The sequence below is a fragment of the Canis lupus genome, chromosome 9 (genome assembly GCF_011100685.1).
Source record: "Canis lupus familiaris isolate Mischka breed German Shepherd chromosome 9, alternate assembly UU_Cfam_GSD_1.0, whole genome shotgun sequence".
Lineage (NCBI taxonomy): Eukaryota > Metazoa > Chordata > Mammalia > Carnivora > Canidae > Canis > Canis lupus.
The window spans coordinates 2,213,418-2,239,282 of NC_049230.1; the positions used below are offsets into that span (position 1 = coordinate 2,213,418).

At 64.3% G+C, this 25,865-nt stretch overlaps 2 protein-coding genes and 3 long non-coding RNA genes across 6 annotated transcripts; 3 read left to right on the top strand and 2 right to left on the bottom strand.

Moving 5' to 3' along the window:
* Positions 1–315: 315 nt before the first annotated feature.
* LOC119873391 lies at positions 316–4,179 on the bottom strand. Its single transcript, XM_038549482.1, has 4 exons — positions 4,090–4,179; positions 3,319–3,358; positions 2,723–2,825; positions 316–1,784 (listed from the first exon to the last, which is right to left on the bottom strand). The coding sequence occupies exons 1-4, from the start codon at positions 4,177–4,179 to the stop codon at positions 1,253–1,255; spliced, it is 765 nt and encodes a 254-aa protein (XP_038405410.1). The 3' UTR covers positions 316–1,252.
* A 60-nt stretch (positions 4,180–4,239) lies between these two features.
* Positions 4,240–7,359, top strand: LOC119863936. 2 transcript variants are annotated; one of them, XR_005364126.1, is made up of 4 exons: positions 4,240–4,549; positions 5,875–5,985; positions 6,917–7,084; positions 7,299–7,359. It is a non-coding gene; the product is annotated as an uncharacterized LOC119863936 (long non-coding RNA). The 2 variants fall into 2 exon arrangements; XR_005364127.1 differs by lacking the exon at positions 4,240–4,549 and adding an exon at positions 5,551–5,784.
* On the top strand, positions 7,350–8,814 carry LOC102152004. The gene is made up of 3 exons (XR_005364128.1): positions 7,350–7,402; positions 7,842–8,334; positions 8,515–8,814. It is a non-coding gene; the product is annotated as an uncharacterized LOC102152004 (long non-coding RNA).
* On the bottom strand, positions 7,543–13,052 carry LOC119873210. The gene is made up of 3 exons (XR_005364129.1): positions 12,726–13,052; positions 8,176–8,347; positions 7,543–7,833 (listed from the first exon to the last, which is right to left on the bottom strand). It is a non-coding gene; the product is annotated as an uncharacterized LOC119873210 (long non-coding RNA).
* A 1,678-nt stretch (positions 13,053–14,730) lies between these two features.
* Positions 14,731–24,124, top strand: NPTX1 (neuronal pentraxin 1). The gene is made up of 5 exons (XM_038546357.1): positions 14,731–15,202; positions 15,471–15,678; positions 17,875–18,119; positions 19,306–19,485; positions 20,179–24,124. The coding sequence occupies exons 1-5, from the start codon at positions 14,759–14,761 to the stop codon at positions 20,398–20,400; spliced, it is 1,299 nt and encodes a 432-aa protein (XP_038402285.1). The 5' UTR covers positions 14,731–14,758; the 3' UTR covers positions 20,401–24,124.
* Positions 24,125–25,865: the final 1,741 nt, after the last annotated feature.

A 25,865-nucleotide genomic window follows, 5' to 3' on the forward strand; every position in this document is an offset into this window, starting at 1 on the left:
GAGGTCAGTGCCAGAGGCCCCGAGGAAAACCCGATTACAGCGCAGGCTGGCAAGGGAGGCCTGGGCCTCGAGGAAGGTCGCCGGGCCCGAGAGGCTGCGGCCGGGCCTGGCTCGCCCGCCCCACACCCCACTCGGCACAGGCCCGGAGCCGCTGCTGTGGGGCCGTTCCTCTGTGGGGAGCAGGGCGGGGGCGGGGCTGCTTCCCTGCAGGGGTTGGGGGGCGGAGACACTTGCTGCCCCCCTCCGCCCTCTCCCCCTGCCTCTTCTGCGCACCCTCTGGAGCCCATGGCCCCCAGCTCCCCGACAGCCACTGCATCCTGGTCCTGCATCTTCCCCGTGGCCGGCGTCCAGCCACACCGCCCACCCACCAGCCCAGAAGGTCCCCTAAACACCCAAGGGCCACCACTCTGGCCTTGGGCCAAACGGTCACATTTGGTAAATATCTGTACATTCTGAATGGTTTCTTATAGGGCATGTATATTTGGGTTTTTTTTTTTTTAAGTGTTACTAAGTATAAAAGTAAAAAAAAAAAAAGTGCTGTCACAAATTTTAAAGGAAAGGAGACAGAGGCCCAGGGTTGGTGGCTGATAGAAGCCCTCAGCTGTCAGAGATGAAAATTGGGAAGTGAGCAGCCTGGGGACCCTCTGGGCCTTCTCAGGCTCAGGCCTGCCGGGTCTAATTAATCCGGCTTGATTCCAGGCCCCCGAGCAAACCACCTCTCAAATGAGGCCAGCACCCCCACCCTGCCACCAGGGAACAGCAGGGCTCCTCCAGGGGAGCTTTGCCACCAGCCAGTGCTCAGTCCCCACCCCTGCACGGCTGCTTGGGTGAGCCTGGTGCCTCCTCTGCGTCGGGTGGGAGACGGGGAAGCCCCACGGCCCCCTGCAGGCGGCCTGCATGGGACAGTGCGGGGCAGGCCTCAGCCCAGGGCTGCCAGCAGGACCCTCCGGGCCCAGCCCCAGGGAGCGCAGACCATCGCCCACCGTCTGGATTCTACACCCAAAGAGCGGAGGCTTGGGGGGCCGATGGGACCGGCCCAGACATTGAGCCCCGGGCACCAGGGCCTGGTCCCAAAGCCCATGCCCACCGTCGCCAAGTTCACTGCCTCCCCCACCCCCAGCTCCGGGCCCTAATCTCTGTGTCCCCGTGTGCCCTCTGCACATCCGGCGGGGGGAGGTGGGAGGGCGGCGGACTTGTCACGAGTCCACTTGACAGGCTGCCCCACGCCCCTCCCGGGGGCCGGAGCCCACGCCTACCCCGCGCTGTGCTGGCAGCTCAGAGAATAAGAGGGAGCTGACCCAGAAAGGGCGGGAGACAGGCTGCCCCCCTCCCGCTGCGCTGGCTGCCGGGCGGGGCTTGCTTGCAGCGGGCGGGGCGCTCCAGGCGGACCCGCCAGGAGAAACTTCCTGATGGCCAAGTTATTACCTTTATTTACGTCCTCCGTGGAGACGCTTGAGGCTTCCCAACAGTAAAACACTTTAAAAACAATAAAGAGGAGTCGGGATCCTAACCACAGGAATCCCGGGAGCCACAGGCGCCGAGAGAGCCCGTGGCTGGCCCTCTGCTCGGGACCCGGGTGGGCGCAGGGGCCGGGGTACCCCCGGAGGCCAGGGGTGGGGTCGGGGGCCAAGCGGACAGCGAGGTTGGCTCCACACACAGTATGACGCCCAGGTACCGCGCCAGCTGCTTTGCACACCTCCTCTCCTGCAACCTGCCCTGTGGGCGCCGTCCCCTCCAAGGTCCAGACGTGCTCACTGGCTTTCACACAGATTGAGGACGCACAGCTGGAAGGGGGTGCAGCCGGTATTCAAACCCAGGCTCGCAGGTTTATGGCCTCAGGAGGTGGGGGCGTCCCTTTCCTGCTGTCCCAACACCCCACCCCCCCCACACACACACACGCGCTGCTCACCATCCCCCCCCAGCCACACCGCACATCACCTCCTACTCTGATGGCCTTTGTTGGCTTCTGCAACCCGGTCCCCACCGCCCCGGACGCCTGGTCCCCACCCCAGGAAGGAAGTGTCCACTGGCAACAGCTCAAGCAGCTTCCTCCGCCAGACCAGGCTGCCCCGTGCAGAGGGAAAGCTCTTGGGGCCAAGGCGAGCATCGAGGAAGTCATTGGAAGGGGGTTGGTTACTGCCACCAAGGAACAGAAGCCAGCGAGCCGGGCGTGGGCAGGACCGGGCAGCCGGGCTGGGCCCTGCCGGCAGAGGCGCCGTAACGCACAGTCGGACACACCAGGGCTTTCCCTCCCTGTGCCCTCTGGAGCCGTGGTGCCACGGGTCAGCAGGAGGCCCCCTGTCTGCCCTGGTGGCTCAGGGACCCCGTTGCTGCACCGGGGAAGAGAAAGAGAGAATGACCCAGAAGGCCTGCAGGGCTCTGGCCTGAAGCGACACTCTTCATTCCATTCATGACTGGCCACTGCCATTTTGGCCCAGAGCGCCCCCTTCCCAGGATGTGAGCAACGATGCTCGCTCGGTGTGCCCATCAGAGTCCACCTCTCCCAGAGGGCCCTCCAGGGGCCGGGGCGCAGGGGCAGAGGGACGGGACGGGGGAGGCTGGGGCCCTGGGGCAGACTCCACGTTCTGCAGTTGTCAACTAAGAAATCCAGACGGGGTCAGGCCACCCAGAGATCCCACTCCCCGGCGTATACCTCCCCAGGAGTGAAAGCGGGATCCCAAAGAGACATGAGCTCGCCGGTGTGCGCAGCAGCGTTACTCACAACGGCCAAACGCCGGGAGCAGCCCAGGCAGGAGTCCGTCGCCCACCAGTGGAAACACCAAACGGGTTAGTCCTCAGTGTTGAAGAGGACCGCGTCCTGACACCTGCGACGGGGTGGGCGGACCTGGAGGCCTGGCGCTCCCGAGGTAAACCAGACACAAACATGGGTTACCCATTCATAGGAGGTGCCGAGAGGAGGAGGGCTGGGGAGGAGGGCTGGGGAGGAGGGACGGGAGAGCGGGCCCTGGGGGAGGGAAGGGGGGTGGGCTTAAGGCACCGAAGTTCAATTTGAGAAGATGAGGAGGCCTGGGGGCCCCGGCACTGTGCTCGCCGCCGCCCCACTGTATCCTTCAACGGTTCAGTTAGATTTTAGGTGTGATGTACTACACATTTTAAAAATTAATTAAATTCAGATTAAAGACGGGGTGGTGTTGAGCAAAGGTCCAGCCCATGGCGTCACTCAGAGGCCCACCCCTTCCTCCCTGGCACTGACCAGCGCCTGCACACCCTGAGGAGGGAAACGGCCACATGATCCTGATCGGCAGGTACCCAGAGCTTCCCCAGCCGGCACCCCGCCAAGAGCTTTACGGGACTTACCTGATTTAGCCCTGGACAGAGCCCAGAGAGGTGAGGTCACCTGTCCGAGGTCACGCAGTCCGAGGCTGCTGAGGCCACCCTCTCACGGCCAGGCCCCTCCATCTGTGAACTGCCCAGGAGCGTCCGGCAGGTGCTCTAGCAGGTCCTCCCGCAGATGCTCTCGCAGGTGCTCTGGGCTCCCAAAGCTCCCGGGAGGGGGTGAGGAAGCGGCGCTTCTCCAGCCTGCGTCCGCCCGGCTCCTGGGGCGCTGCCAGGCCAGGCTGTCTCCACGAGCAGCCCAGGATCTCCGAAATGCCTCTCTGGACTGCTGGACAGAGCTGCCCGTCCTTTCTGTCTCCCAGGTGGTGCTGCGCAGCCACCCCCTCCCACGCAGAAGGACCCGGTGCCCCCGGCGCCCCCTGCCCTGAACGGCTGTGGCCGCCCAGCTGAGTGAGCCCGTGGGCACCGTCTTCCCGCCCCGGAGCAACGATGCTCTGAAAACCCCCCCGCCCATCACAGGAATATTCACCTCGGCCTGCTTCCCCAGGAATGGAGGAAGGTGCCTCAGGTGGCACACAAGGCCCCCCAAAGCACCCCCGGGGTCAGGAGACCCTGGTCCTGGCTGGCTGTGCCCCCCTTCCTGGAGAGCCTGTGAACCTCACACCTGTACCCCCAGCTCTCACCCCTGTGGTGCCCGCAGCCCGCCTGGGGAGACGGGCCCCTGCAGGGGTGTTTGGGGCCAGTCTCTGTGCGGGGGGGGGGGGGGGGTGTGGCCCTCTGTCCTGGTCCTGCCTGGGACCCAAGGGCTTGCTGTGTGTCCACCACCAGCAGACCAGGACCCGTGCACTGATGTGAGTGCTGCCCACGCTCTGTCCAGGACATGCGGCCTGTGACCCGTGTGCTCATGGGAGGGAGTCCCTACTCTGGGGGTGGGGTGGGAGGGCGGCAACACAGAGGGAAACGCACCTGACACCCCCCTTCCCTGATGTAAATGCCAAGGCAGCAAATCAATTTTGCAAGCAGCACGTCCTCTCTCTGCAGCTGGCCCCGGGAGGCTTAACCGAATCCCTCTGGAACACAGTCAGAAGATGGCCCGGATGCACAAACCCCCGCCCTCCAATATCCGGGCCACCCGGCCACTGGGCCCAGGCCAGCGGCAGGAAGTCACCCAGGAGGCCCCTCCGCCCCCACCAGAGCCACAGGGGAGCGGCCCCCTCCCGCAGCGCCAACCGGAAAGAAATCTCCGGGAGGGGTACGTAGACCTCGGGGATGGAGGGAGCCCAGGTGGAGAAATGAGACGGACGGGCAGGCTTTCAGCACCTGCGATTCCCGGCAGGGGTCTCCTGGACCCAGGCTGCCTGCCCCACGGCCAGGTGGGGGTCATGGGGGCACGGGCTGCGCCTCCTCGGGGTGAGGGGACAACCTGAGCTCAGAAAGGGCCATTCACCTGCGGGAGGCCACACAGAGTGCAGCTCTGACCTGCAGGCTGGGAGGGCTTCAGGGATGGTCCAGTGACAAGCCTCCCCCCACCTGGCCCTGCTCCGGGGCCTGGGCTCCCAGGAGCTCTCCCCCCCCCCCCGCCCCCTCCCCGTGGCCAGGGAAAGGGAATCGTGGTGCAAGCTCTTGGGAAACATTTTCTATGAATGGTCCGGTTCCCTCCTCCAGCCTCAGGAGTGGAGGCCCCAGCAGGCGGCGGGCAGCCAATAGGAGACGGACCTGCTGTTCCCGCCCCGGGAAGGCCCCCCCCTCCCTTCAGGCTGGGGTTCCCCCTCCCCGAGACCTCCTCTGCCCCCCACCTGTCCCTCTGCCCCCCACCTGTCGCCGGCCCCTGCCATCCTTTTAAAGGGAACACTGCAGATTTAAACCACAAATTAAATTTTTAATGAAACCGCATAACACGAGGGCCTGATGCACTGCAGTATTGATGAGATCACAGTGTCCGGCCGGCAGGAGTTCGCCCAGGAAAGCTTTTTAGGATGTTATGCAATATGGAACCAAATTAATTATTTGCAACAAAGGGATCCGTGTCTCTGTCGTGCTGCTGGGGCCCAGTGAGTGTAAAGCGGGTGCTTTTCATTATTGTCAGCTATAAATGGCAGTCACGGGAAGCAAGCGGTGACTTCACAGACCCAATACTAGAGTGTGAGCGGAGATCACACAACGAGGACGAGGACAACGTGGAGTAGGGGGAGGGAATGTGTGTGTGAGAGGGGGGAGGAGGGAGAGGGAGGGAGGGAGGCAGGGAGAGGATGGAGGGGACCTACCAGCCAGATACTGCAGCAAAATGCAGCAAATGTCTTGGAAACTGGCTGGGAGCTCCCCTACCTCTCCGAGGCATCCCCTCACTTAAAGGGGCAGCAAGCAGAGCTGGGCACCCGCAGCTGCAGGTCGGAGATGATGCCCCCCAGCTGGGGATGGCGCTGCCCGCGAGGAGGGCCTGTCCCCCCGGGTCAGGGTGTGAGGCGGCCTGAGTCTGGCCATCACAAGGTGAGCTTCCTGGTGGCCAGGTCTCTATCCTGCTGAGTTACCCTCCCAGCCGCTCCTGGCTCTGGCTCAGATGTGGGTGCTCTCCTGCAGGTCACCCCACAGCCTGCCCTGCACCTGGAGGGCATGTCGCCGGAAAGGGAGCCCAGCCCCTCAAAGCCGTGGGGCTGGGCCTGCACGAGGCTCCCTGGAAGCCATCCCTGGGTGAGTGGTCACCCCGGGTTGGAGCAAACTGGCCTGGGGCAGGAGGCTGGGTGGGGAATGGCCCGCACCCTGGACAGGAGCCGAACCGCAGGGCCGTGTGCCCACCTGCTCCGTGCCGGTGCCACCTCCGCGCCCACCACTGCTCCAGGCTTCACCTCCTGACACGCTTCCTTGGGAGGCAGGCAAATCCCTCTTTCGTAGACGAAGAAAGAGACTCCTGCGGTTGAGTGAGTGTCAGAGGTTGTCGGATGAGAGAGGGTGCAGCCCCCCTGGCTGGCCACCAAGGTGCACGCCCCACGCCCCACGACAGCCAGGCTGCTTCCCACGGTGCACGGCAGCCCTGCCCTCCCGCTCCGCTCTGCTCTGCTCAGTGGGAGGCGGTTACGAGACAGCTGGCTGCGGCTGGGCTGGACGACCGCCACGCAACATGAGCACTGGGGGTGTCCCCAGACCGACCTAGGGAATCGGGAGACGGCAGGAAAGGGGCCAGCGGGGCAGTGTCAGAGGCCTGTGGACGGGATTCGGGGCTGCTGGGTTTGTGGGAGGTCACCCAGAGCCGCCGCGGAGGCCACAAGCTCAACATGATCGTCCGTCACACCGAACAGACACTGATTCTACACGTGACAATATTTTGGGGGTGTTCTCCCCACCTCCACTCTTCTTCCAAGCCATCCTTCCAGCCGGAACAGTAGCCTAACTGATCTCCCTCCACTGGTGCCAGAGCTGGATCCATTCTCCCTGAGTGGCCAGCAGAATCTTTCCAAAATCGTCCCCTGCTCCAAACCCCTGGGTGGATCCCCAAGACCCCAGTGTAGTCTAAACCTTTAGCGTGACCCACATCTGCCCCCTGCTCACCCCACTCTCTGCTATAGCTAGTCCCAAACACCTTGCTGCCTCAGGGCCTTTGCACTTGCTGCTTTTCCTCACTTAGGATACCTCTGTGCCAGACAATTCCGGCTCCTGCTGCAGAGCTCCACTGAAACGTCACTGCTTGAAAAGGTCCTCCGTGACCCCCACAGCCTGGGTCAGGGTCCTGCTGTGTGCTCCCCAGACGTCCCTGAGCTAGCTGGGTTCCCCCCAAAAGTGGAGCTTGAGGCTGGTAGGTAGTTTATCTGTGAAGTGGTCCAGGAGGGAAAGGGAGTGCAGGGCTGAGGGATGGAGCCGCCCATGTCTGCGGGCAGCGGGTGCTCGGCCCCGTGGGGCCTGCGGAGGAGGCTTACAAACCACGCCAGGGCCACCCACCTGGGGGTACAGAAGGGCTCTGGTCCATCGAGTCTTTGTGGGGTTTTTTAAAGATTTTATTCATTCCTTAGGGAGAGCGAGAGAGAGAGCAAGCGACCACACATGCAGCGGGAGCAGCAGAGGGAGAGAGAGAAGCAGGGGGCCCCACGTGGGACTCGATCCAGCTTCTGAAACTGTGAGGATCTCTTCTGTGGATCCCGCGGCGTGGAGGGGGCGGCTTGTCCTCAGTGATGTCCCCTGTGCCCAGCACCACCCTGGCCCGTGGGCGGCGCAGAACAAATGGCTGAGGCGGGTGGCGGAGGGGGGGCGGGGGGGATATATAGGCAGAGGCCTACGTCTCTCGCCACTGGAGACAGAGTGCGGGGCGGCCAGGAGGGGACGCGGGGGGCAGGCACGCCTCCCACGGCCCCAGGGCCCTTCCTGAGAGGCCCACCGGGGGACCAGTTCCTGCTTGGGCTCCTCGGGGCTCAGCCTTGGCCCAGTGACCCCTTGGGGACCCCGGCCCAGTGACGGTCAGCTGATCGGGCTGGTCCTGAGCGGAGGACGGGCTCTGACCAGTTCCTGTTTTCCTGCCTTCCCAACGCTCTGCGCCCCGCCGACCCTGTGCTGAGCAGGAAATGGAACAGAAGATGAAGATCTTCCCAGAAGGAGGGCGTTTTGACCCCACGACCTTTTTGTCCTCTGTTTTCTTCCCAGTCACCCGAACAGTTTAAGGTTTCCCCCATTGCACGCGCATGCACACACACACACGCACACGCACAGAGGGTGCTGGAGGAAGGCTCCTCTCCCAGGAGTCCCCCTGCGTCCCCATGACATCCCCAGAAGGGTAGGAGGGACCACACACCCCACAGGATCTGACGGCTTCAGACACTGACTCAGCATCGCACAAGAAAGAGGTGGGATGTGCATCCCCAACCCAGAGCCAGCTCCCTGCCTCCTGCATGTCACCTGGGCTCCCCTCCGGCTCCGAGACCCTCTCTGCAGAGCTTCAGTCCAACAACATCCAACACCATTGATCCTGCCGGCTGTGTGCCAGGCCTCCACGGCGTCCTCCCGCCCCGTGCCATCTGATGACATCTGTACGTCTCCCTGGGGGTCCTGCAGCTGGTAAATGGTGGGCCTGTGCAGGGGTGGGGGGACCGCTTGCATGCTGAGCCACCTGCCCTCCTGGTTGGCTCCCTCCCTCCCTGCACCAGAGCCCCCCGCCCCCCGCACATCTTACAGACATTGCGGATCAAGGTGGGGGATTGGCCCAGAAAGCTGAAATCCTGCCCCCCTAAACCGCAGGTCGTTTAACGTCCATGCTGCGGGCCCAGCCAGACACGGTCTCAGAGGGATCCTAATATAGCTCCCGGTTAGTAGATGCCAATGTTTCAGGAAAAGTGCATGAAATTGAAACTTAAGACCAAGAAAACTCTAACCGCCAGAGCTGGAAGGCTCTTGGGTCTCTGCTTTCTGGGAGCCATCCCTGTGACACACAGTAGGTTCTGGAAGAAAGCCCGCTGACCCAGCGAATGAGCGAGGGAACGGAAACCCCGAAGGCAGGTCGTGCGTTACTGGAATTCGTGGTGCTGCTCGGGCCAAGGCACTAAGGCAGGTGACATAAAACCAAGACTCCGGGCATGGGGGGTGGGCTTCGGCGACCAAGTGGAGGAAGGCTTGTGAGGGCGACTCGACAAGTGTCCTCTCCGCCCCCTGCATCGGCCCCCCCCTCCCCCCGGCCTGAGCCCCAGGCACCTGCCAGCCTGCAGCCCCCCAGCCCCGAGCTCGTGCCACGAGGCTCCCGCTCTTCCCCTGCCTGAGAACTCCCAGCCCAGGCCTGAGGCCTGTAACCCCGGCCAGCACACCCCGGAACACCTTGAGGCCTCCCCTCATTCTGTTTCCTATGCCCTCTCCTGACGGTCAGCAGATGGCGGACGTGACGTGCAAGGACACATCCGGCTGGCGGCCGGCACCCACCGCACCAGCCAGGTGCTGCCAGCTGGGAGGAGTGGACCAAACCGACGCTCACTGGTGTTGGCAGGGCGCGGGAGCCCCGGGGCCACCCCAGAACCGGCTGCCGCATTTACTAGGTCTCAGAGGGCAGAGAAGGCGGCGCGGGAAGCACTCTGATGCCACAGGTGCCACCTAAATGGCTAAGAGCACCAGGGCCCAGCCTCCCCCAAGTCCTTGAACACGGAATTCAGCTATTGTACCAGAAGGGTCCATCCGCATCCTCTCCTATGTCCCACCCTCTCCCTGGGTGACCGATCCCCCACTGTCCTGAGCTGATGGCCTGAGTTCACCTGGAGGCGGACGCTGACACCCCCGAGGGGCCCACTGAGAGCTGGCTGCCGGGACAAGCGCCCGGACGGGGTGGCCTTGGTGGCCTCGATCTGCCCCTGGCTAGCGGAGATGCGCACCGATGCAGGCCCCCCGCCCGCCACCCACTGGCCCAACCCCGAGGGCAGAGCCAGCTCCCTCCCTCTGTTAGCTCCTCACCCCAAGTCACCGCCAAGCCCTGACAGCATAACCTCCCTCCGACGTCCCTTCCAGCAGCGCCTGGAGCCAGGCCCCTCTGCAGCGTGGGCTCCCCCAGGGGGTGCCCCCCAGGGAAGTGTTCCCAGGTGGGATGTCTGTGCCTCCTGGCCCACGGGAGGCCCCGCGGCCCCCAGCCGGCATGCACAGCTCCCACCCTCTGCTTTGCACTTTATTCTTCAAAGATGAAAGGCGTCCCCTCCGTGCATGGCATGTCCCCACCTCCCCCGCCACTGGCCACGCTAGCCTGCTTCCTCCTCACTCTTCAAGATGCCTCCCTGGGGTCACCACCTCAGGACACCGTCCTGACTGCTGAACCCCGGGCCACCCGTCCGCCAGGGCTTGCGGTGTCTCCGGTCCCCGTGGCATGCACCTGCCCCGCGGAAGGGGCACTTACACCTGGGTAGCCCGGGAGCCGCCATGCCCTCTGAGACAGAGAAGACTGATTCCTCTGTAGCCCCGGCACCCGGCCTGTCCCTCAGTCGATGCTCGGGAAATATTTGCTGAACTGCGAGCAAACCTGATGAATATTTACACTGTACTACATGCCCACGGCTCTGCCTGGCACCTCAAACGCCTATTCCGGGGAAAGTGCGACGAGACTTCCCGGGAAGGGCTCGTGCTCGAGCTTACAAAGCTCCCATGTATGGGGGTCGGCCCCAGTTGGCCCCCCGCCCCCGTGTGGGGCTCAGGGGAGGAGCCCCCCAGGGCTGGGCCAGCGTCACCACGCCGCCTGTGGCCCGGCAGCCGCCGCGGCTTTGGTGGTTTCTGCAGGCGGATGTGAATGTGTAAGGCCCACGGAGAAGCAGGGCGGCGTCTCCTCCAAGGCTGGCGGCCGGGCAGCTCCTTGGACTGGGCTCTGTGGACCTGGCCTGACGGGCCTAACCCCTCCTCATGCTGCTTTCCCCCAGTCCCATACATGAGGGAGCTCTTGCCTTGGCCGGCCGGGGCTCCCGGGCTGAGTGGGGCGACGGCGGGGGGGGGCAGGGCCACGGCCTGCCCCCCAGTTTTGCTTCCACTGGACGCGTGTGGTCTGGGGCTTCTCAGGCCTCTCTCGGTGTCCCCATCTGTCAAGTGAGGACAGTAGCCCACGGGGGCCTTACGAGCATGAATGAATGTGGACAGACGGCTTTGCAAAGGGACAGCTTCTTGTTTGCAAGATAGGGTTATTATTGCACAGGCGCCCAACAAGAGGGCTGGAGGGACTGCGGGGTGGGGTGGGGGGTGCGGGGAGGCCACGCCCGGCAGGGCCCTGTCCCCGTCACACCAGAGTGGGTGGGCAGGGTCTGTCAGCAAAACCGCTCCACGGGGGCTGGGGCTTGCTGTCAGAACTGCCCCGTGCCCACCCCTCGAGCATCATCTCATGGGGCCAGGAGGGAGTCACACGGCCTGCCCCACTCTGAGGGTCCAGCTGCCCCGTTGATTGTCACCTGGTGTCAGCCAGAAGCCCGTCTCCCCTGCTCCAGGGACAACCCTTGGGTGCCACACATCGCTACACCTCGCGTGAGGTGTCTAACCACAAAGAGAAAAGTGCACCGATCACATCGCAAAGTAAGCACCGCCAGGAAGGGACACAGAACCCAGAGACACAGAACACGGCCGGCAGCGTAGGGGCTGTGGGGGGCACAGAAACAAAACCAAAACACCACCTGGGCGTGCTGCAGGAAGTGTCCCCCACGTGTCTAAAATGCTAGCCCCTGCACGCCTGCAAAGGGTCCTCCCATCCCAGCTGAGACGCCAGCCCACCCAGCAGCGGCCCACGGCACCTCCTCCGGAGCGACGTGGACCTGATGGAGCCGCCTGTGCTCCAGAGCTGGCTCCGGGAGGACTCCTGCCTTCTTCTCTTCCCAGACAGGAGCCCACGGCTCGCCCCACCCCACCCTCTGCTCCCCGGCCTGCCCACTTCAGGGGTAGCTATTTAAAAAGGCAGGGTGGGCCTCAATGATGGACAGGCTCAGAGTCAAGGGCTGGGTGGGCCATGTCTTCCTGTCCGGTGTTGTCCTAGGTCTTCCCAGCATCTTCCCGGGACCCTCTCTGCACCCATCCCCTCAGCATCCACCCAGTGGCCCACTCTTGCCCACCCCTAGGGGAGTCTTCTGTGCTCAGGTGAAGGTTCTAGATGGGTTCATGGCTTTGGTCCAGGGAGAGGACAGACCCGGAGACATCACAGGTCCTGGGCACAGCATCAGGCTGGGACACAGCCACACTTGCCCCCAGCCCTCTGTGCCCTGCCTGCCTTCTGAAGGCCTCTCCATCCACTTCCACCAGGGGTGTGCAGAGCGGACTGGCACCGGCTCATTGCTATGTTCTCAGGAATTTGCAAGTGGGATTGCTAAACGTAGCCATCGTTAAAATCTAAATTACACAAACTTATAATTAAATAAATTATATTAAGAATAAAGGTAATACTCAGAACTCATCCACTTCTAATTATTTTTATTACATTTTACTATTATCTGTGCCTGTGAAGTTACTTACACCTCTTGCATACTTATGGTGGGAAAGCCCCGAGGACTGTCTTCTGGGCTCAGCATCCAGGCTTACAGCACTTCCTCCCTGCCTCTGTGCCCCTGGGGTGACACAGGAGGGGAGAACCGCGGGTCCACAGAGGAAGGTGCCCCTGCACTGGACCTTCCCACCAGCTAGCTGGGCAGCTGAGGGTTCCTTTTCCATGGGGTTTGTTTCCCCAGCCCCGGGGCTCTCTGGTATCTCCGGGCCCAGGGGACGGAGAGGAAGCCCCAGAAACCATTAGGTCTGGATCCTTCCCTGCCCAGGATTGAAATAAGGTAGAGGGACCGGCAGCTTGGCCCAGCACCCACGGTCCCTGCAGGGCCCCCCCATAGCCCTTCTGGGGGGGTTGCAGCGCTCCAGGGGGCTGGGGGTGGAGGGGTCCGTCCCTGGCCACCGTGTCCTCCCCTCGGATCTCCACACCGCACCCCTCCCCCCGCCCCTGTGCCCCGCACCGTCCCAGGCCCACCTACCCTCTGCGGGCCGTCACTCCATCCCCTGCGGAGCGGCGGGGCGGGCGCCCCTCAGTGCCAGGTGCCGGGTCTCCTCTCCCGGAGGTGAAAGCCCAGCCGTCGGCCGTCGTGGGCGCAGGTGGCAGGTGAGCCCCGCCCGCCCCCGGCTCAGGACGCAAGGCCGGGCCGGGGTTCCCGCTCCTTCCGCGCAGCCGGCCCGGGCCCCGCGGGTCTCTTCTCCTGCGCCCACGCGCCCTCTGCGCCCTGGACCCCCTCGCCCCGGGGACCCCTCGCCTCCGAGTGGCCTCTAGCCTGGGGAGATCGGGGTGCAGGCCAGCGGGGGCGCGGGGGGGGCGCGGCGGGGCTCGGAGCCCACGACGCCGCTGCGGCCCGCGGGGTCCCTCTGGCGCCGGGAAGCGGAGGCCGAAGGACGCGCGGGCTCCGGGGAGGTTCAGGGATGAGGCGCTCAAGGAACGCGGGCGGCGGGGCGCGGGGGGCGCGGGGGGCGCGGTTTCTGACCCAGGTCTCCACGGAGCGGGCTGCGCCTCGAACCCCCGGGCGGCCGCGCACCCCGGGTCCTGGGCCCCGCGCTGGGGGCAGTGCGGGGGCGTCCACGGGGCCGCCGGGACCGCCGTTCGTCCCGGGCTCCCGCTGGCACCTGCAGCCCGACCCCCCGCGCACAGTGAGGGCCCCACTCGGAGCGCCTAGGGCGCGCCGGCCGCTCGGGCCTGTCGGAAGTCCCGAACCGGGCGTCGGAACCCGGACGGGAAGCCGGGGCCCAGCCTCGCGGCGCAGCTACTCAGGAAACAGGTGCAGGGGGTGGGGGGGGACTGTGAGTAGAGAGCCACCGCGTGGGGCGCTCCGCCCGGGCCGCGACCCCGCCGAGGGCCGGGACCCCTCCCCACCTGCCGCGGGCCGAGAGGCGGGCTCCCGCGGGCCGGAAAGCCCAGCGCACACGGACACACACAGACGCGCACACGCGCCTTGGAGACGGGAAGGCGCTGGGGGCGCGGAAGGGTCCCGGGGCCCCTCGCCCCTCGGGAGCGCAGCGGCCTCAGCGCCTCCCCCGGGGCTGCGGGAGCGTCTGGCCCCGCGGCGCCGTCTGCCCGGAATCCGCGGAATCGGGCGGGCTCCGCGGGCAGGAAAGGCTCGGTCGCCAGGGCTGCATCCGAGAAGTGCCCGCGGGGGCGGGGGCGCGGGCGGGGGCGCGGGCGGGGGCGCGGGCGGGGGCGGGCGTCCATTCCCCCGGGACGCGTGGCGCGGTCCCCAAAGCCCTGGGCCTGTGGCAGGGGGCAGGAGAGCCAGGCCCTGGGCCGTGGACAGCTACACCCAGGGGCAGACCGGCTGTGCAGCGCAGCACGGGCGTCCGAGAGCCCCGCGGCAGCTCGGCCACCGCCTCCCTGGACTCAGCGGCGGCGCGAGGCTTCGCTCCCCAGCGCTCCTCCCCCCGCAGACGGTGTAGACGGTTCGAGTCCCGGAGGACCCGCTCCTGCCTTGAGCGCCCCCCGCCCGGGCCCGAGGGTGCTCTGTGCACCCCAGCGGGTGCAACCGGATTCGGTCTCCCGGGCGCCCGTAGCCCCGTCGGAGATCCGGGGGCATCACGCAGGTGGCCCACCCTGCAGTCCAGCCCGCCCCGCCCCCCCGCCCCCCTCCCGCGGCTCTCGGGCCTTGGGGCGGCGGTGCCGGCTCGGCGGGGGGCGGGGGAGGACGCGGAGGACGCGGTCCCGGGCGCGCCCCCACGACCCCCGCCGCGCCGCGGGCCGGGCCGCAGACAATTAAAGCGGGATTCCTCCCCCGCTGACGTCGGCAGCGCCCAGGCCCCTCCCGCGGCGGCATAAAAGGCGCGGGCTCCGCAGCGCGGGCGGCAGTGAGGGCCGGGCAGCGCGGCGGTGCGGACTGCGCGGCCGAGCAGCGCGGCGCCCAGAGCGCGGGCCGCCGCCGAGCCCCGGAGCGCGCCGAGCCCCAGCCGAGCCCCAGCCGCGCCCCAGCCGAGCCCCGAGCCCCGAGCCCCGAGCCCCGAGCCGCGCCGAGCGCCGGTCCCAGCGCCCGCAGCCATGCCGGCCCCCCGCGCCGCGCGCACCTGTGCGCTGCTCGCCCTTTGCCTCCTGGGCAGCGCGGCCCAGGATTTCGGGCCGACGCGCTTCATCTGCACCTCGGTGCCCGTGGACGCCGACATGTGCGCCGCGTCCGTGGCCGCCGGCGGCGCCGAGGAGCTCCGGAGCAGCGTGCTGCAGCTCCGCGAGACCGTGCTGCAGCAGAAGGAGACCATCCTGAGCCAGAAGGAGACCATCCGCGAGCTGACCACCAAGCTGGGCCGCTGCGAGAGCCAGAGCACGCTGGACGCGGGCGCCGGCGAGGCCCGGGCCGGCGGTGGCCGCAAGCAGCCCGGCGCGGGCAAGAACACCATGGGCGACCTGTCCCGGACGCCGGCCGCCGAGACGCTCAGCCAACTCGGGCAAACTTTGCAGTCGCTCAAAACCCGCCTGGAGAACCTCGAGGTCCGCGCGCGCCGCGGCTGCCCCTCCGGCTCGCGCGCCCCTCTGCCCTGCCCCACCCCCATCCCCGCCCCCGCCCCCGCCCCGGCCCGACTCCCCCACCCCGCCCGGGCCGCCGGGTGCCCGACAGGGGCCCCGCAGACGGCCGCTCGCCCCGGCTCCCCGCCAGGCCGCCCCCGCATTCGCCCTGAGGGGACCGCGCCGCGGGCCTTGCGCTGGGTCCGGCTCCGCGCGTAACGATGTCGTTCCCCCCGCCCTTGCACCCCCGCAGCAGTACAGCCGGCTCAATTCCTCCAGCCAGACCAACACCCTCAAGGATCTGCTGCAGAGCAAGATCGATGACCTGGAGAGGCAGGTGCTGTCTCGGGTGAACACTCTGGAGGAGGGCAAGGGTGGCCCCAAGAACGACACGGAGGAGAGGGTCAAGATCGAGAGCGCCCTGACCTCCCTGCACCAGCGGATCAGCGAGCTGGAGAAAGGTAGCCTGGGGCGGTCAGGGTGGGGGGCTCCCCCGGCATGCTGCCGGCCAGCAGGGCTCCCTGGGCCGCCGGGCTCCCTGGGCCACCCGGCTCCCTGGGCCACCGGACCCTGCCTCCGGTCCTGGCTTCCTGCATCGCTCAGCTCCAGGCTGTAAAAGCCCTGAAGCTCCTCCAGCCCCTTCCCGCTCCCCGAGTCCCTGCCCTGGGTTTTGGGTTTCCAGGCAGTGTTCCTGGTAGGTCTGGGGCCCCCTGGGCTGGGGACCTCAGGAGGGAAGGGAAGCAGAGTGAGGAAGGGGTTGATCGGTGTCGGCTGCACCCCCTGCGCACACACACTGGAAGGATTTTTCCAAGTCCGATTTGTTTAATCTTCAGTAAGTTTGCACTGTAGCTGTGGCGCTCCGAGCCCTCCCTGCCGAGGAAGACCGGCTCCAGCTGGTCCCCGTCCCCAGCAGAGAACGGGGCACCAGCTGGGGATGGTCCTCCCGGTGCCCAGTGGATTTGGTCCCCGAGCAGGTTTTCTCTCACGCCTAATGCACCCCTGGTGTCCTCTGGGGATCTCCGGGTTCCCCACTTCAGGTGAGCACCCCTCCCCGTGGTTTTATTTCCTGAGTGACCCACAAGCCCTGGCATCTTGCATGTCCTGTGGTTCCTGGCTCACCAACGCTGGCCAGCCCCAGCTGCACCCCGGGGCTCACAGATGAGCTGGGCTCAGCCTTGAAGTCACGGAAATCAAACAAGGTTGTAAAAGGGGGGGTCCTGGGCTGGGAGCGGGGCCACGTGACCCTTCTTGGACCGCAAAATGTGCCGGCTGGATTTAAACAGTGCCATCTTAAGGCATGTTATATAACTGAAAAACAGATCAGGGGAAGGAGGGACGGGGGAGGGAGGGGGAGGAGGGAGAAGGAGGGAGGGGAGGTTGGGGGAATGAAAACTACCCCCTAGGGAGGCCAGGGGCTGGATCTGCTCCAAGGTGTGTGTGGGGGGGGGGTGCGGGAATGCGAGCCGAGATGGCTGGGGGAGCCCTGAGTGGGCCAGCCCTGCCCCTGCCGTTCCTTCCCTGATACCTGACTTGGATGGCGGGTTGCTGGCCCAGCAGGATGCCTTCTAGAAATAATTCTTGGCCTGGGGGCCTGTTTAGTTCTGGGCTCCCTGGCGAGCCCCGGAGCACACCCAGGAGCTGGCAGGTGTGTGTCTTCCTGGCTCCAAGCCTGGTGCCTGTGCCCACTGCTGGGTTGGAATGTTTTGCCTGGAGTCAGTCACACCACACCCAGGGCCACAGCTCCAGTGTGTGTGTGGGTGGGGAGGGGGCAGACAAGCGTTCCCTGAGACATCGCTGGCAGGCAGGGAGCTGGTGGCTGTTGTGTAAAGGGAAGCTATCAGGCCAGGAGCCTGATTTTTCAGGAAACGCAGAGGAAGCTCTCCCTGAGAGTGAGTGGCACAGTGCTCAGAACAGTCCGCTGGGCCGGGGCTGGGGGCCGGCTCCCTGCTGTCCTGCCCTCCGTGCGGGGCTCTAGAAGAGCCTCAGAAGAACGCCTTTCCCTCCCATGGGGGTAGATGGGATTCTGGAAATAGCCGGAGTCCTCGAGGCTGGTTGATCGGGTCAGGAGAGTGGCCAGGGACTGCAGCACGTCCTGGGCCTGAGAGGAGTGCGCTGGGCACCGGGGGCCTGGTTGTCTTGGGTGGGAATCCAACACGAGTATTTGTGAACACGGCCGCCAGCCTGCATCCCTGGAATCGGGTCTGTGAAGGGGCTGCTGGGGGGAGCCAGGCTGCAGGAGACCCCCTGCCCCTGGGGCTGCACCGTCAAGGGCCAGTTTACTCACTGAGCGCTGACCCATTCCCTGCCCGTGCCCACCGCGCAGCCTAGGCACAGAAGCCTCCAGCCCCGAACGCTCCCCCCCACCCCCCCTGCCTCCCAAGGGGCAGGATGTGGGAGCCTGACCAGCGAGTGCAGAGATCTTGGGTCAGCTCTTTTGTTCTAGCCCTGTGCCCTCGGGCAGGGCAACGCTTGACCCTGCTGGGCCTCCCTCTCAGCTACTCTAGAAGGGAGAGCAGTGTGCTTGTCCGGCTTCCCAGAGCGTGGCGGGGGGGGGGGGGGTTGCGGGTGGAGGGGAGCACCGAAGCACCGAACGGTTCCGACGACAGGGACAAGTGCTTTGAGGTGCAGATGACAGGACTATGTCCTGTCCTTTCCAGGTCAGAAGGACAACCGCCCTGGGGACAAGTTCCAGCTCACATTCCCGCTGCGGACCAACTACATGTACGCCAAGGTGAAGAAGAGCCTGCCGGAGATGTACGCGTTCACCGTGTGCATGTGGCTGAAGTCCAGCGCGGCGCCCGGGGTGGGCACACCTTTCTCCTACGCCGTGCCGGGCCAGGCGAACGAGCTGGTGCTCATCGAGTGGGGCAACAATCCCATGGAAATCCTCATCAACGACAAGGTAGGGGCCCTGCCCACCTGGCCCTGTAGGACAGCGTCGTGGGGGCCCAGGCCCACCCGGCTGCTGGGGCGGGTCTGCAGCGGGAGGGACACACAGCCAGGGACGAGGCTGTGGCCCCACCAGAAGGGCAGGCAGGCAGGACTCGGGGGGATGTGACAGGCAGGAGGGCGCCCTTGGCCATGCTCCATGGACGGGGTGAAGCTGGAACTGCCCCAGAAGGAGGCCAGAGGATGATCCAGAGGGTCCTGCGTCCCTGGGATCGATCCCTGGCTCCTCCTCCCCCAGCCTGCCGCAGAACTGGCTTTGCTCCTTCCGGGGGGGGGGGGGGGGGGGGGGGGGGAGGACCGCAGAGGCTCCCCGGGTGGTAATTCTAGGGTGGAGATTCTTCCAGAATACAGACCTATACCCTGCTCGACCCCTGCCCTCTGGGCCCTTGGAGGGTGCAGCCTCGTCCCACGGGGAGCCTTCTCCACCCTGGCCTTCTGCGAAGCTCAGAACGAGCTGCCAGCCGTCCAACCCCCTGGTCGCTGTGCCAGCGCTGCTAGTAAACATCTCAAGCTCAGGCTGGGGATTGGAACCCAAGCCCTCACTGCGGGTGCCATGACCAAGAAGGCTGTTCCTTTCTGAGCCCCAAGTGAAAGGGTCTATGGGTCGCACAGTCCGCCCTCCCCCACCCCCCAATGCTGGAGAGGGAGGGAAATCCCAGGCCAGAGGCTGGCCTTGCGCTTTAAAAGGGCCGGTGCCATGCCCCCCGGCGTCGGAGTCTGCAGAGGCTGTGCAGTGTAGACCCAGCAGGAGAGCGGAGAGGCCCAGACGGTAGCCGTCGATGTGAGCTGAGACCCCAGCGGTGGGCCTCTCCCTCCCAGGGCCGGTTTTGTAGACCAGCAAAGAGGGAGGAGGGTGAGGAGCGGTGAGGATGTTGTGTGTTCAGATGGACCTTAGGGGTCCTTGACAAATGGTCACATTTCCTGTGTGACTCCATGGTTCGTTGATGGATGGGGCCGGCGGACAATAACGTCTCGGGGGGTGGGGGGGCAGGTGCCGAGACAATTCCCTAACGGCCCCTGGTAATTATTTTAAACGTCGTGATGGGAAGAGTAACAGTTGAACCGGTGAGTGGCGACGATCACTGACCCTGTGCCGTGCCCTGTGTCCATCGTGTTGTGTGTGTCCTGCTTCCTCCCAGGTGGCCAAGCTGCCCTTTGTGATCAACGATGGCCAGTGGCACCACATCTGCATTACCTGGACCACCCGGGACGGGGTCTGGGAAGCCTACCAGGATGGCACCCAGGGTGGCAATGGCGAGAACCTGGCACCCTATCACCCCATCAAGCCGCAGGGTGTGCTGGTGCTGGGCCAGGAGCAGGTACTGGCCTGGGAGCTGGGGGGATGCCGGCTGCGGGGGGAGGAGCCCCAGAACCAGAGGAAGGACAGCATGGCAGGAGGGTGGCCGGGTGACCGGGAGCAGCAAGGAGGGAAGGAGCCACGGAAAGCCGGTTGTGCGGCGGCTGCGGCAGGGTCCCTGCCCTGCGGGTGGGAGTGGGCTCGGTCTGCGTGCTCTCGGGGGCTGCAGCAACACCCCCGGGCACGGGAAGGCTAGTCCGCCTTTAGCGATGCGTGATTTATTTCCTGGAAATGGCTTGTGTCCCGCTGGGCAGCCAGAGGGAAGCGCAGGTAGGAGGGTCCCAGGCCTTCTGTTCTGTTGGGCTCAGCAAGGAGTGACACCTGAGCTCCTCCGGGCCCTGCTCCTGTGGTGGTACCAGGCCCCAGCGGCCCCCTCGCTGGCCCCCTCGCTGGTGGAGGGACGGGCCGCAGGTGAGGCAGAGTGCAGGTGTTTCTGGGAGAAGCTCTGCATCTGGGGCACAGATGGCCAGCAGTGTCCCCTTTCCTGGGCTCCCCGTGGGAGGGGGACCGATGCGTCACCGAAGACCCAGAGACAGGATGTGAAATGTCCTTGGGGGTCCGTGTGAGAGAGCCCCTGAAGGGGACACATCACGTGCCCCCTTGAGAGACCCCCTCCATGGCCCCTTCCACCCTCACTCTCTGCTTCTCTTTCGAGGACACTCTGGGCGGTGGGTTCGATGCCACCCAAGCGTTCGTGGGCGAGCTGGCCCATTTCAACATCTGGGACCGCAAGCTGACCCCCGGGGAGGTGTACAACCTGGCCACCTGCAGCAGCAAGGCCCTCGCGGGGAACGTCATCGCCTGGGCCGAGTCCCACATCGAGATCTACGGGGGGGCCACCAAGTGGACATTCGAAGCCTGTCGCCAGATCAACTGAGGCTCCTGCCGGCCGAGCCTCCCCCCTGCTTGTGTGGTGATGACCCTCTTGTGTCTCCTTCTCTCCCTCTCCCCAGGAGTGACTCAGGCCCTCACACGCCCATGCGCACGCACACGGCCTGGCTCGCCCTCGTGCCCCAGGGGAGGCCCTGCTCCCCTGGGGGAGCCCACTCTGGTTCCCCGCTCACGCTCACAGGCCCATGTGGCCGTAGGTGAGGTCGTGTGTGTGTGTGTGTGTGTGTGTGTGTGTGTGTGAGTGTGTGTGTCTCGGGGAGGCGCTTTCTTTCAGAATGAGCTAGCTCCTTTCCTCCTCCCTCCGCGGTGTCGGGAAACCCCGATGGGGCAAACATGTGAACCTGCCAAGCCTGGGCCGCCCGTGGGCCCCAGGGCCGCGTGGCTTCTTCCGCGCCCGCGTCTGTCTTCGCAAACCCTGTCTGGCGCGGCCGGTCTCTGTGTGGGATGATACGTGCCTCTCAGCGGTCGGCTCGAGGCCGGGGGGCCTCTCCGCAGAGACTCTCTCTCGTAGCAGGAGCGGATCGTCCCCGATGGGGCCCTGGGGTGGCAGCTCCTGCTCTGTGGCCGGGCGCGGGGCGGGGGCGGGGGGCCGGCCTCGGGCAGCGGCCAGTGCCCGCCCAGCTGGTTTGCATGCCCAGCTCTCAGCTCGGCCCAGCACCGGTGCCCGCCCCCAGGCCCGCGGGCTCGTCCCTCCCTTGCTGCTGCAGGCTGGCGCCTCTGGGGGGAGGGGTCCCTCCCATGGCCCAGGAGGCCCCCTCGCCTTCGGCCTCGGGCGGCGGGACCGGAGGCGTCCGCGGGTCAGCTCCACGGAGGACCCGTTGGACCAGGAAACCCACGTTCTGATTAAGACCCAGCCAGGTCGGGCCCCTGATGCTGGACGTGCGCGGTGGTGAGGTCCAAGCTCATCTTGACAGCCCCCTTCCTCCCGCACCCCCGGGGCCTGCGGGCTGGCGGCCAGTCCTCCCCGGGGCAGGGCCTCCCGATGCCTCCACACAGAGCCTGGCAGGGCCTGAGACCCGCTCCCCATCACAGGTCCTGCAGGGGCCCCCACCCGTCACCAGCTGGTGACCCCCAGGCCCCCCAGAACCTTTCCTTCCCCGCCGTGAACAGCACCCATACACATTTCCTCCTAGTCCTTCCGAGGCGGGGGGGAGCGTATGTGTGTGTGTGTTTGTGTGTGCACGCGTGTCGAGAGTGAGAGTGAGAGAGAGAGAGAGAGAGAGAGCTCGCGCTCCAAGACGGATCACGCCCACGGTGAGCTCCCTGCTCTGTTGTACCATCTGGGGGTCGCACCCTGGACTCTGTCGCCAGGAGTCTAATTAGCAAAAGGCTGGCACGTCTTTCTAGAAATTCTCCCGCACTGCCTGGCTCATCTACAGCTGCAGACATTTCTTCTGGAGGAGCAGGTGTTCCCATCTTCTGTCCCTCCCGGGGGCACCTGTCTCTTTAAACGCAGGTCCGTGTTGTGTCGGAAACCTAGTGCATCTGTGTGTGTCTGTGTTGTTGTCTCTGTGTTAGTGTTCGCGTGGGCGTCCGCGCGGCACCCAGTGGCCGTTCCCCAGAATGGGTGCGGGCCGGGCGCGCGCGCTGCGTGTTGTGGTTCAACAGTGGCTTTTTTCTGAGACCATCGTGCTTCGTCAGAGCCCGTCGGGTTGTGGCATCTTTGGATCTGCAGGGATCTTCTGTGTTTGCATGTTCCTTGGGGTGGCGCGTCCCTTGCTCCTTTGGTCCGATGTGTGTCCCCCCTGCCTGCATGGACTTCTGGTTCTGTGTTGTGTGCGCACTGCCACCCGTCGTTCCGTGACCATCCACGTAGCTACCGAAAATGGCTGGATAAGCAAGCCAAGGGTGTCGGGGGAGGCCCGGCGAGGGAGCCGTCTCCCTCCCCTCCTCCCCACTCCCAAACACAACAAGAAGTATTTTTCACATGTAGGTTGACAAGGAGCCTAAACAGAGCCCTTGACTGGGACGGAGCGAGAGCTTGGAATCACCCCTCTAGACAGGTCGGCCCCACCCCTCACTTCAGCCCCCGGCGGCTGTTGCTTAGGCAGAGGCCCGGGGGGGTGCTGGGTGCTCCCCTGTCAGCACCTGCCACCAGCCCCTGCCGATGATCTAGCGGACCCCAGACCACCGTGTGCCCCCCGCGGGCCCTGTGGGAGCTGTCCGTGCAGGACCACAAGCCATCCTCTGCCCCCGCCAGAGCCGGGCAGAGCCGACCCCAGACGCTATGCCTACACCCCTGTGGCCCCCGTGCCCCGTGCACCTTCCTCGCCCTCCCCGGCCGCACCCCCGCGGTGCCGGTGACAGAAGCTGACATTTGGCTCCCTCCCCGCCCCTCTCCGGAGCCTGTGCCAAGCCCCTTGACTCCCTCACTGTGTTCACACTTGGCACGTTGCTGGCCCCGAGAAAGGTTGATGACACAGCCACAGATCTAATCCACGTAGTCTCCCATCTCCTTAATCTGACCGACGCTCCCTCTTGCACTGAATACCACATGCCTATCTCAGGTAAGCCGTTTTATAAAATAAGAAGATGCACAGCACTGCCGAGGCGGTGTTGGCTCTTGCCGAGCTGGTGTCCCACAGCTCCCCGGGTGTCCGAGCTGGGGGAGCTGCCGACAGAGGCTCTCCGGGCCCTCGGGGCTTAGATCCCACTGGAATCGTAAGCCTTCTTGCTTTTGATAACACAGTATTATTTCTCTTACTGTAGAAGAAAAAAGTTTATTACCAAACAAGAGTATTTTTATGAAAGAAAAGGACAAACCTATAAAATTAACTCAACCTATATCTCCCTGGAAAATACTTTCAGGCTCCGCCAAAATGTAGGATTGAAAGCGTGTATTTTGGAAGAAAGAGATACATTTTGTATGCTTTCTTTTCCTTTTTGTAGATTCCCGGTTTATTTTCTAAGACTGCAAAGATCACTTTGTCACCAGCCCCGGGACCTGAGACCAAGGGGGTGTCTTGTGGGCAGTGAAGGGGGGTAGAGGCCGGCGTGAGGTTCAGTCATTCCAATGAGCTCCAGAGAGGGGCCACGTGTGCTCAGAGGTGTTGGGGACCAGGATGCGAATTGGCCCATTCGTGGTGGACCCTTTGCCTCGGAGCCCATCAAGTCCAGGACTTGATGGTCAGTTCCAATCCCGGTAGAAGAAACTAGGGTTGCGTGTTGTTAACACGAAGAGGATAGAACACTTTATAATCTCATGGCAACCAAAATGTGGCTTGACACAGCCGTGGTTTCATCTCTTAAAACACAGCGTGTACATTTATTCAGCTAATGATGGGAAACGTGTCACTTCCGGGCACAGTGGACTTAAGTGCAATTTGTCCAAAGGGAACAAGTCATTGAGGAGGAAAAAAAAAAAAAAGCCCAATACTTAGAGTCCCGATCTTGTCTTATTTGCCAAAAACAAACAAATCCAACAAAGCAAACCCCCTCTGGTTGATATTGTTACAATGTATATACTGTATAATATGAAAGAGAATCAATGTATCTTACTTTTTCATTATTTGCTAACCAAAGCTGTACATTTTTCATATGATCTGCAGCCTTTTGGGTATCAAATGGGTCAAAACCATGGGACCTGCCACCTCCCATCAGCAATTCTGGAAATGCACTATTTCTACTGGTATTGCTTTTTTTTTCATTTTCTTGCTGAAACGACATGAATTGTTGAGTTTATTTTTACACAGTAAAGAGTGAAGAAAGACGGTGGTGTGCGTGGAGTGTCTCTTTCCTCAAGCTCGCCGGGGTCACCCCGACCTGCCTCAGGGAGGGGCCGCCCGGGCACTGTGCCCCTGGCAGTCTCACGGCCTTTGCTGATGCTGGGACATGGGTGTGGGGGACGCTGTGGGGGGCTGGGGTTCACAGGTGCCACTGGCACAGAGAGGGAAGGGATGCCCTGGCTGGGTGTGGCCACACTGGGCTTGGGGTGTAGAGTGCCCCCCGCCCCCATTCCTCGCCTTACCTGCAGTCCTGCTCCCTCCTGGGCGCGTGCACTGCCCCCACCACCGCACAGCCGGGCGACGCTCCAGGCCACCCCAGGCTCGTGCTTCCCAAGCCACCCTGCTCTGTTCTTTGCCATGTCACAGCTGGCCGGATCGTGGCCAACGCCTGGTCACCTCCCCTCTTCTGCGGTTCCCGGGCCCCTTCCCTGCACTCAAGTAGGAGAGCATCCCCACATTCACACGACAAGGGGGGCAGGTGAGGCGGGGGCTGCCCTCCCGGCCCCTCGTGAGCCGAGCTAGACTCTGCATGCACATAGAACTCGTGAGCCGCTCCAAGGGACAAAGGGACCAAGAGCAAAAATAGCCCACCTGGTGGATTGGTCTCCCCACCACACCCCAACACACTTGTGCGCGGCGGCTTCGCAGAAGGGGTGAGCCCCAGCTTCTCGATGGCACTGACCGTGCTCCTCACCTCACCCACGGATTTCCTGCCCGGTGCGGTCAGTGGCCTCTGTTGGGGGTCCGGGAGCCGGCGTTGGCTGGGGCGTGAGCGAGGCCCCTGGTGGCCGGTGGGTCAGTTCTCCCGGTTGTGCCTGCGGGAGGAGCCTCTGGGCCCCAGAGCTGCCTGGGGGGGGCGGGGGCTGCAGACCTCACACCTGGCCCTGTGGCCGGGCCGGCGCCGGGCCATCCCCACAGCCGCAGCCCACGCTCTGCCTCTTTGCGTCCCCTCGGGAAAGCGCGTGGTCAGGCCCGCGATAACGTCACTGAAGTTTTTCATTTCCCCGAGGAGCTCTTTCAAAGGCTCGGGTGTTTCAACTATGATTAGAAACGAGTTTCTCGGGATCCCTGGGTGGCGCAGCGGTTTGGCGCCTGCCTTTGACCCAGGGCGCGATCCTGGAGACCCGGGATCGAATCCCACATCGGGCTCCCGGTGCATGGAGCCTGCTTCTCCCTCTGCCTGTGTCTCTGCCTCTCTCCCTCTCTCTCTCTGTGACTATCATAAATAAATAAAAAATTAAAAAAAAAAAAAAAAAAAGAAACGAGTTTCTCTCCACACCTCTCCCGATCCTGGTGCATCAATGAATGACGTTGGGGGCCTTGAAACGGAAAACAACCTCTCAGGGGCGCCGGCTCGCGTGGGGGTCTGAGCAGGGGGACACAGGCTTGGGACGTCAGCTCCAGAGTGTCTGGGGGTCAGCGATCCCGGCAGCCCATCAGACGCCTGAAACTCCTCTCGGCTTGCACACGTCTGGTGATGGGGAGCTCACTATCCCACAGAGACCGTCTGTCCCGCTTTCAGACAGCTCCACCAGGGAGTTTTCTTACATGTTTCTGTTATCTGCCTTTTTTTTTTTTTTAAGATTTTTAAAATTTATTCTTGAGAGACAGAGAGAGGCAGAGACACAGGCAGAGGGAGAAGCAGGCTCCATGCAGGGAGCCCAACACAGGACTCGATCCCAGGACCCCAGGGTCACGGCCTGAGCCAAGGCAGACGCTCAGCACT

What these genes read in the sequence shown, in the direction of transcription:
- NPTX1 (XM_038546357.1), top strand. Translation starts at nt 14,759, where the DNA reads ATGCCGGCCCCCCGCGCCGCGCGCACCTGTGCGCTGCTCGCCCTTTGC. An exon ending in GATCAGCGAGCTGGAGAAAG is followed by an intron (nt 15,679 to 17,874) that starts GTAGCCTGGGGC and finishes TGTCCTTTCCAG; the next exon opens with GTCAGAAGGACAACCGCCCT. An exon ending in TGGTGCTGGGCCAGGAGCAG is followed by an intron (nt 19,486 to 20,178) that starts GTACTGGCCTGG and finishes TTCTCTTTCGAG; the next exon opens with GACACTCTGGGCGGTGGGTT.
- LOC119873391 (XM_038549482.1), bottom strand. Translation starts at nt 4,179, where the DNA reads ATGTCCTGGACAGAGCGTGGGCAGCACTCACATCAGTGCACGGGTCCT. An exon ending in AGCAAGCCCTTGGGTCCCAG is followed by an intron (nt 3,359 to 4,089) that starts GCAGGACCAGGA and finishes GACCTCGGACAG; the next exon opens with GTGACCTCACCTCTCTGGGC. An exon ending in TCTGTCCAGGGCTAAATCAG is followed by an intron (nt 2,826 to 3,318) that starts GTAAGTCCCGTA and finishes ACCCCGTCGCAG; the next exon opens with GTGTCAGGACGCGGTCCTCT.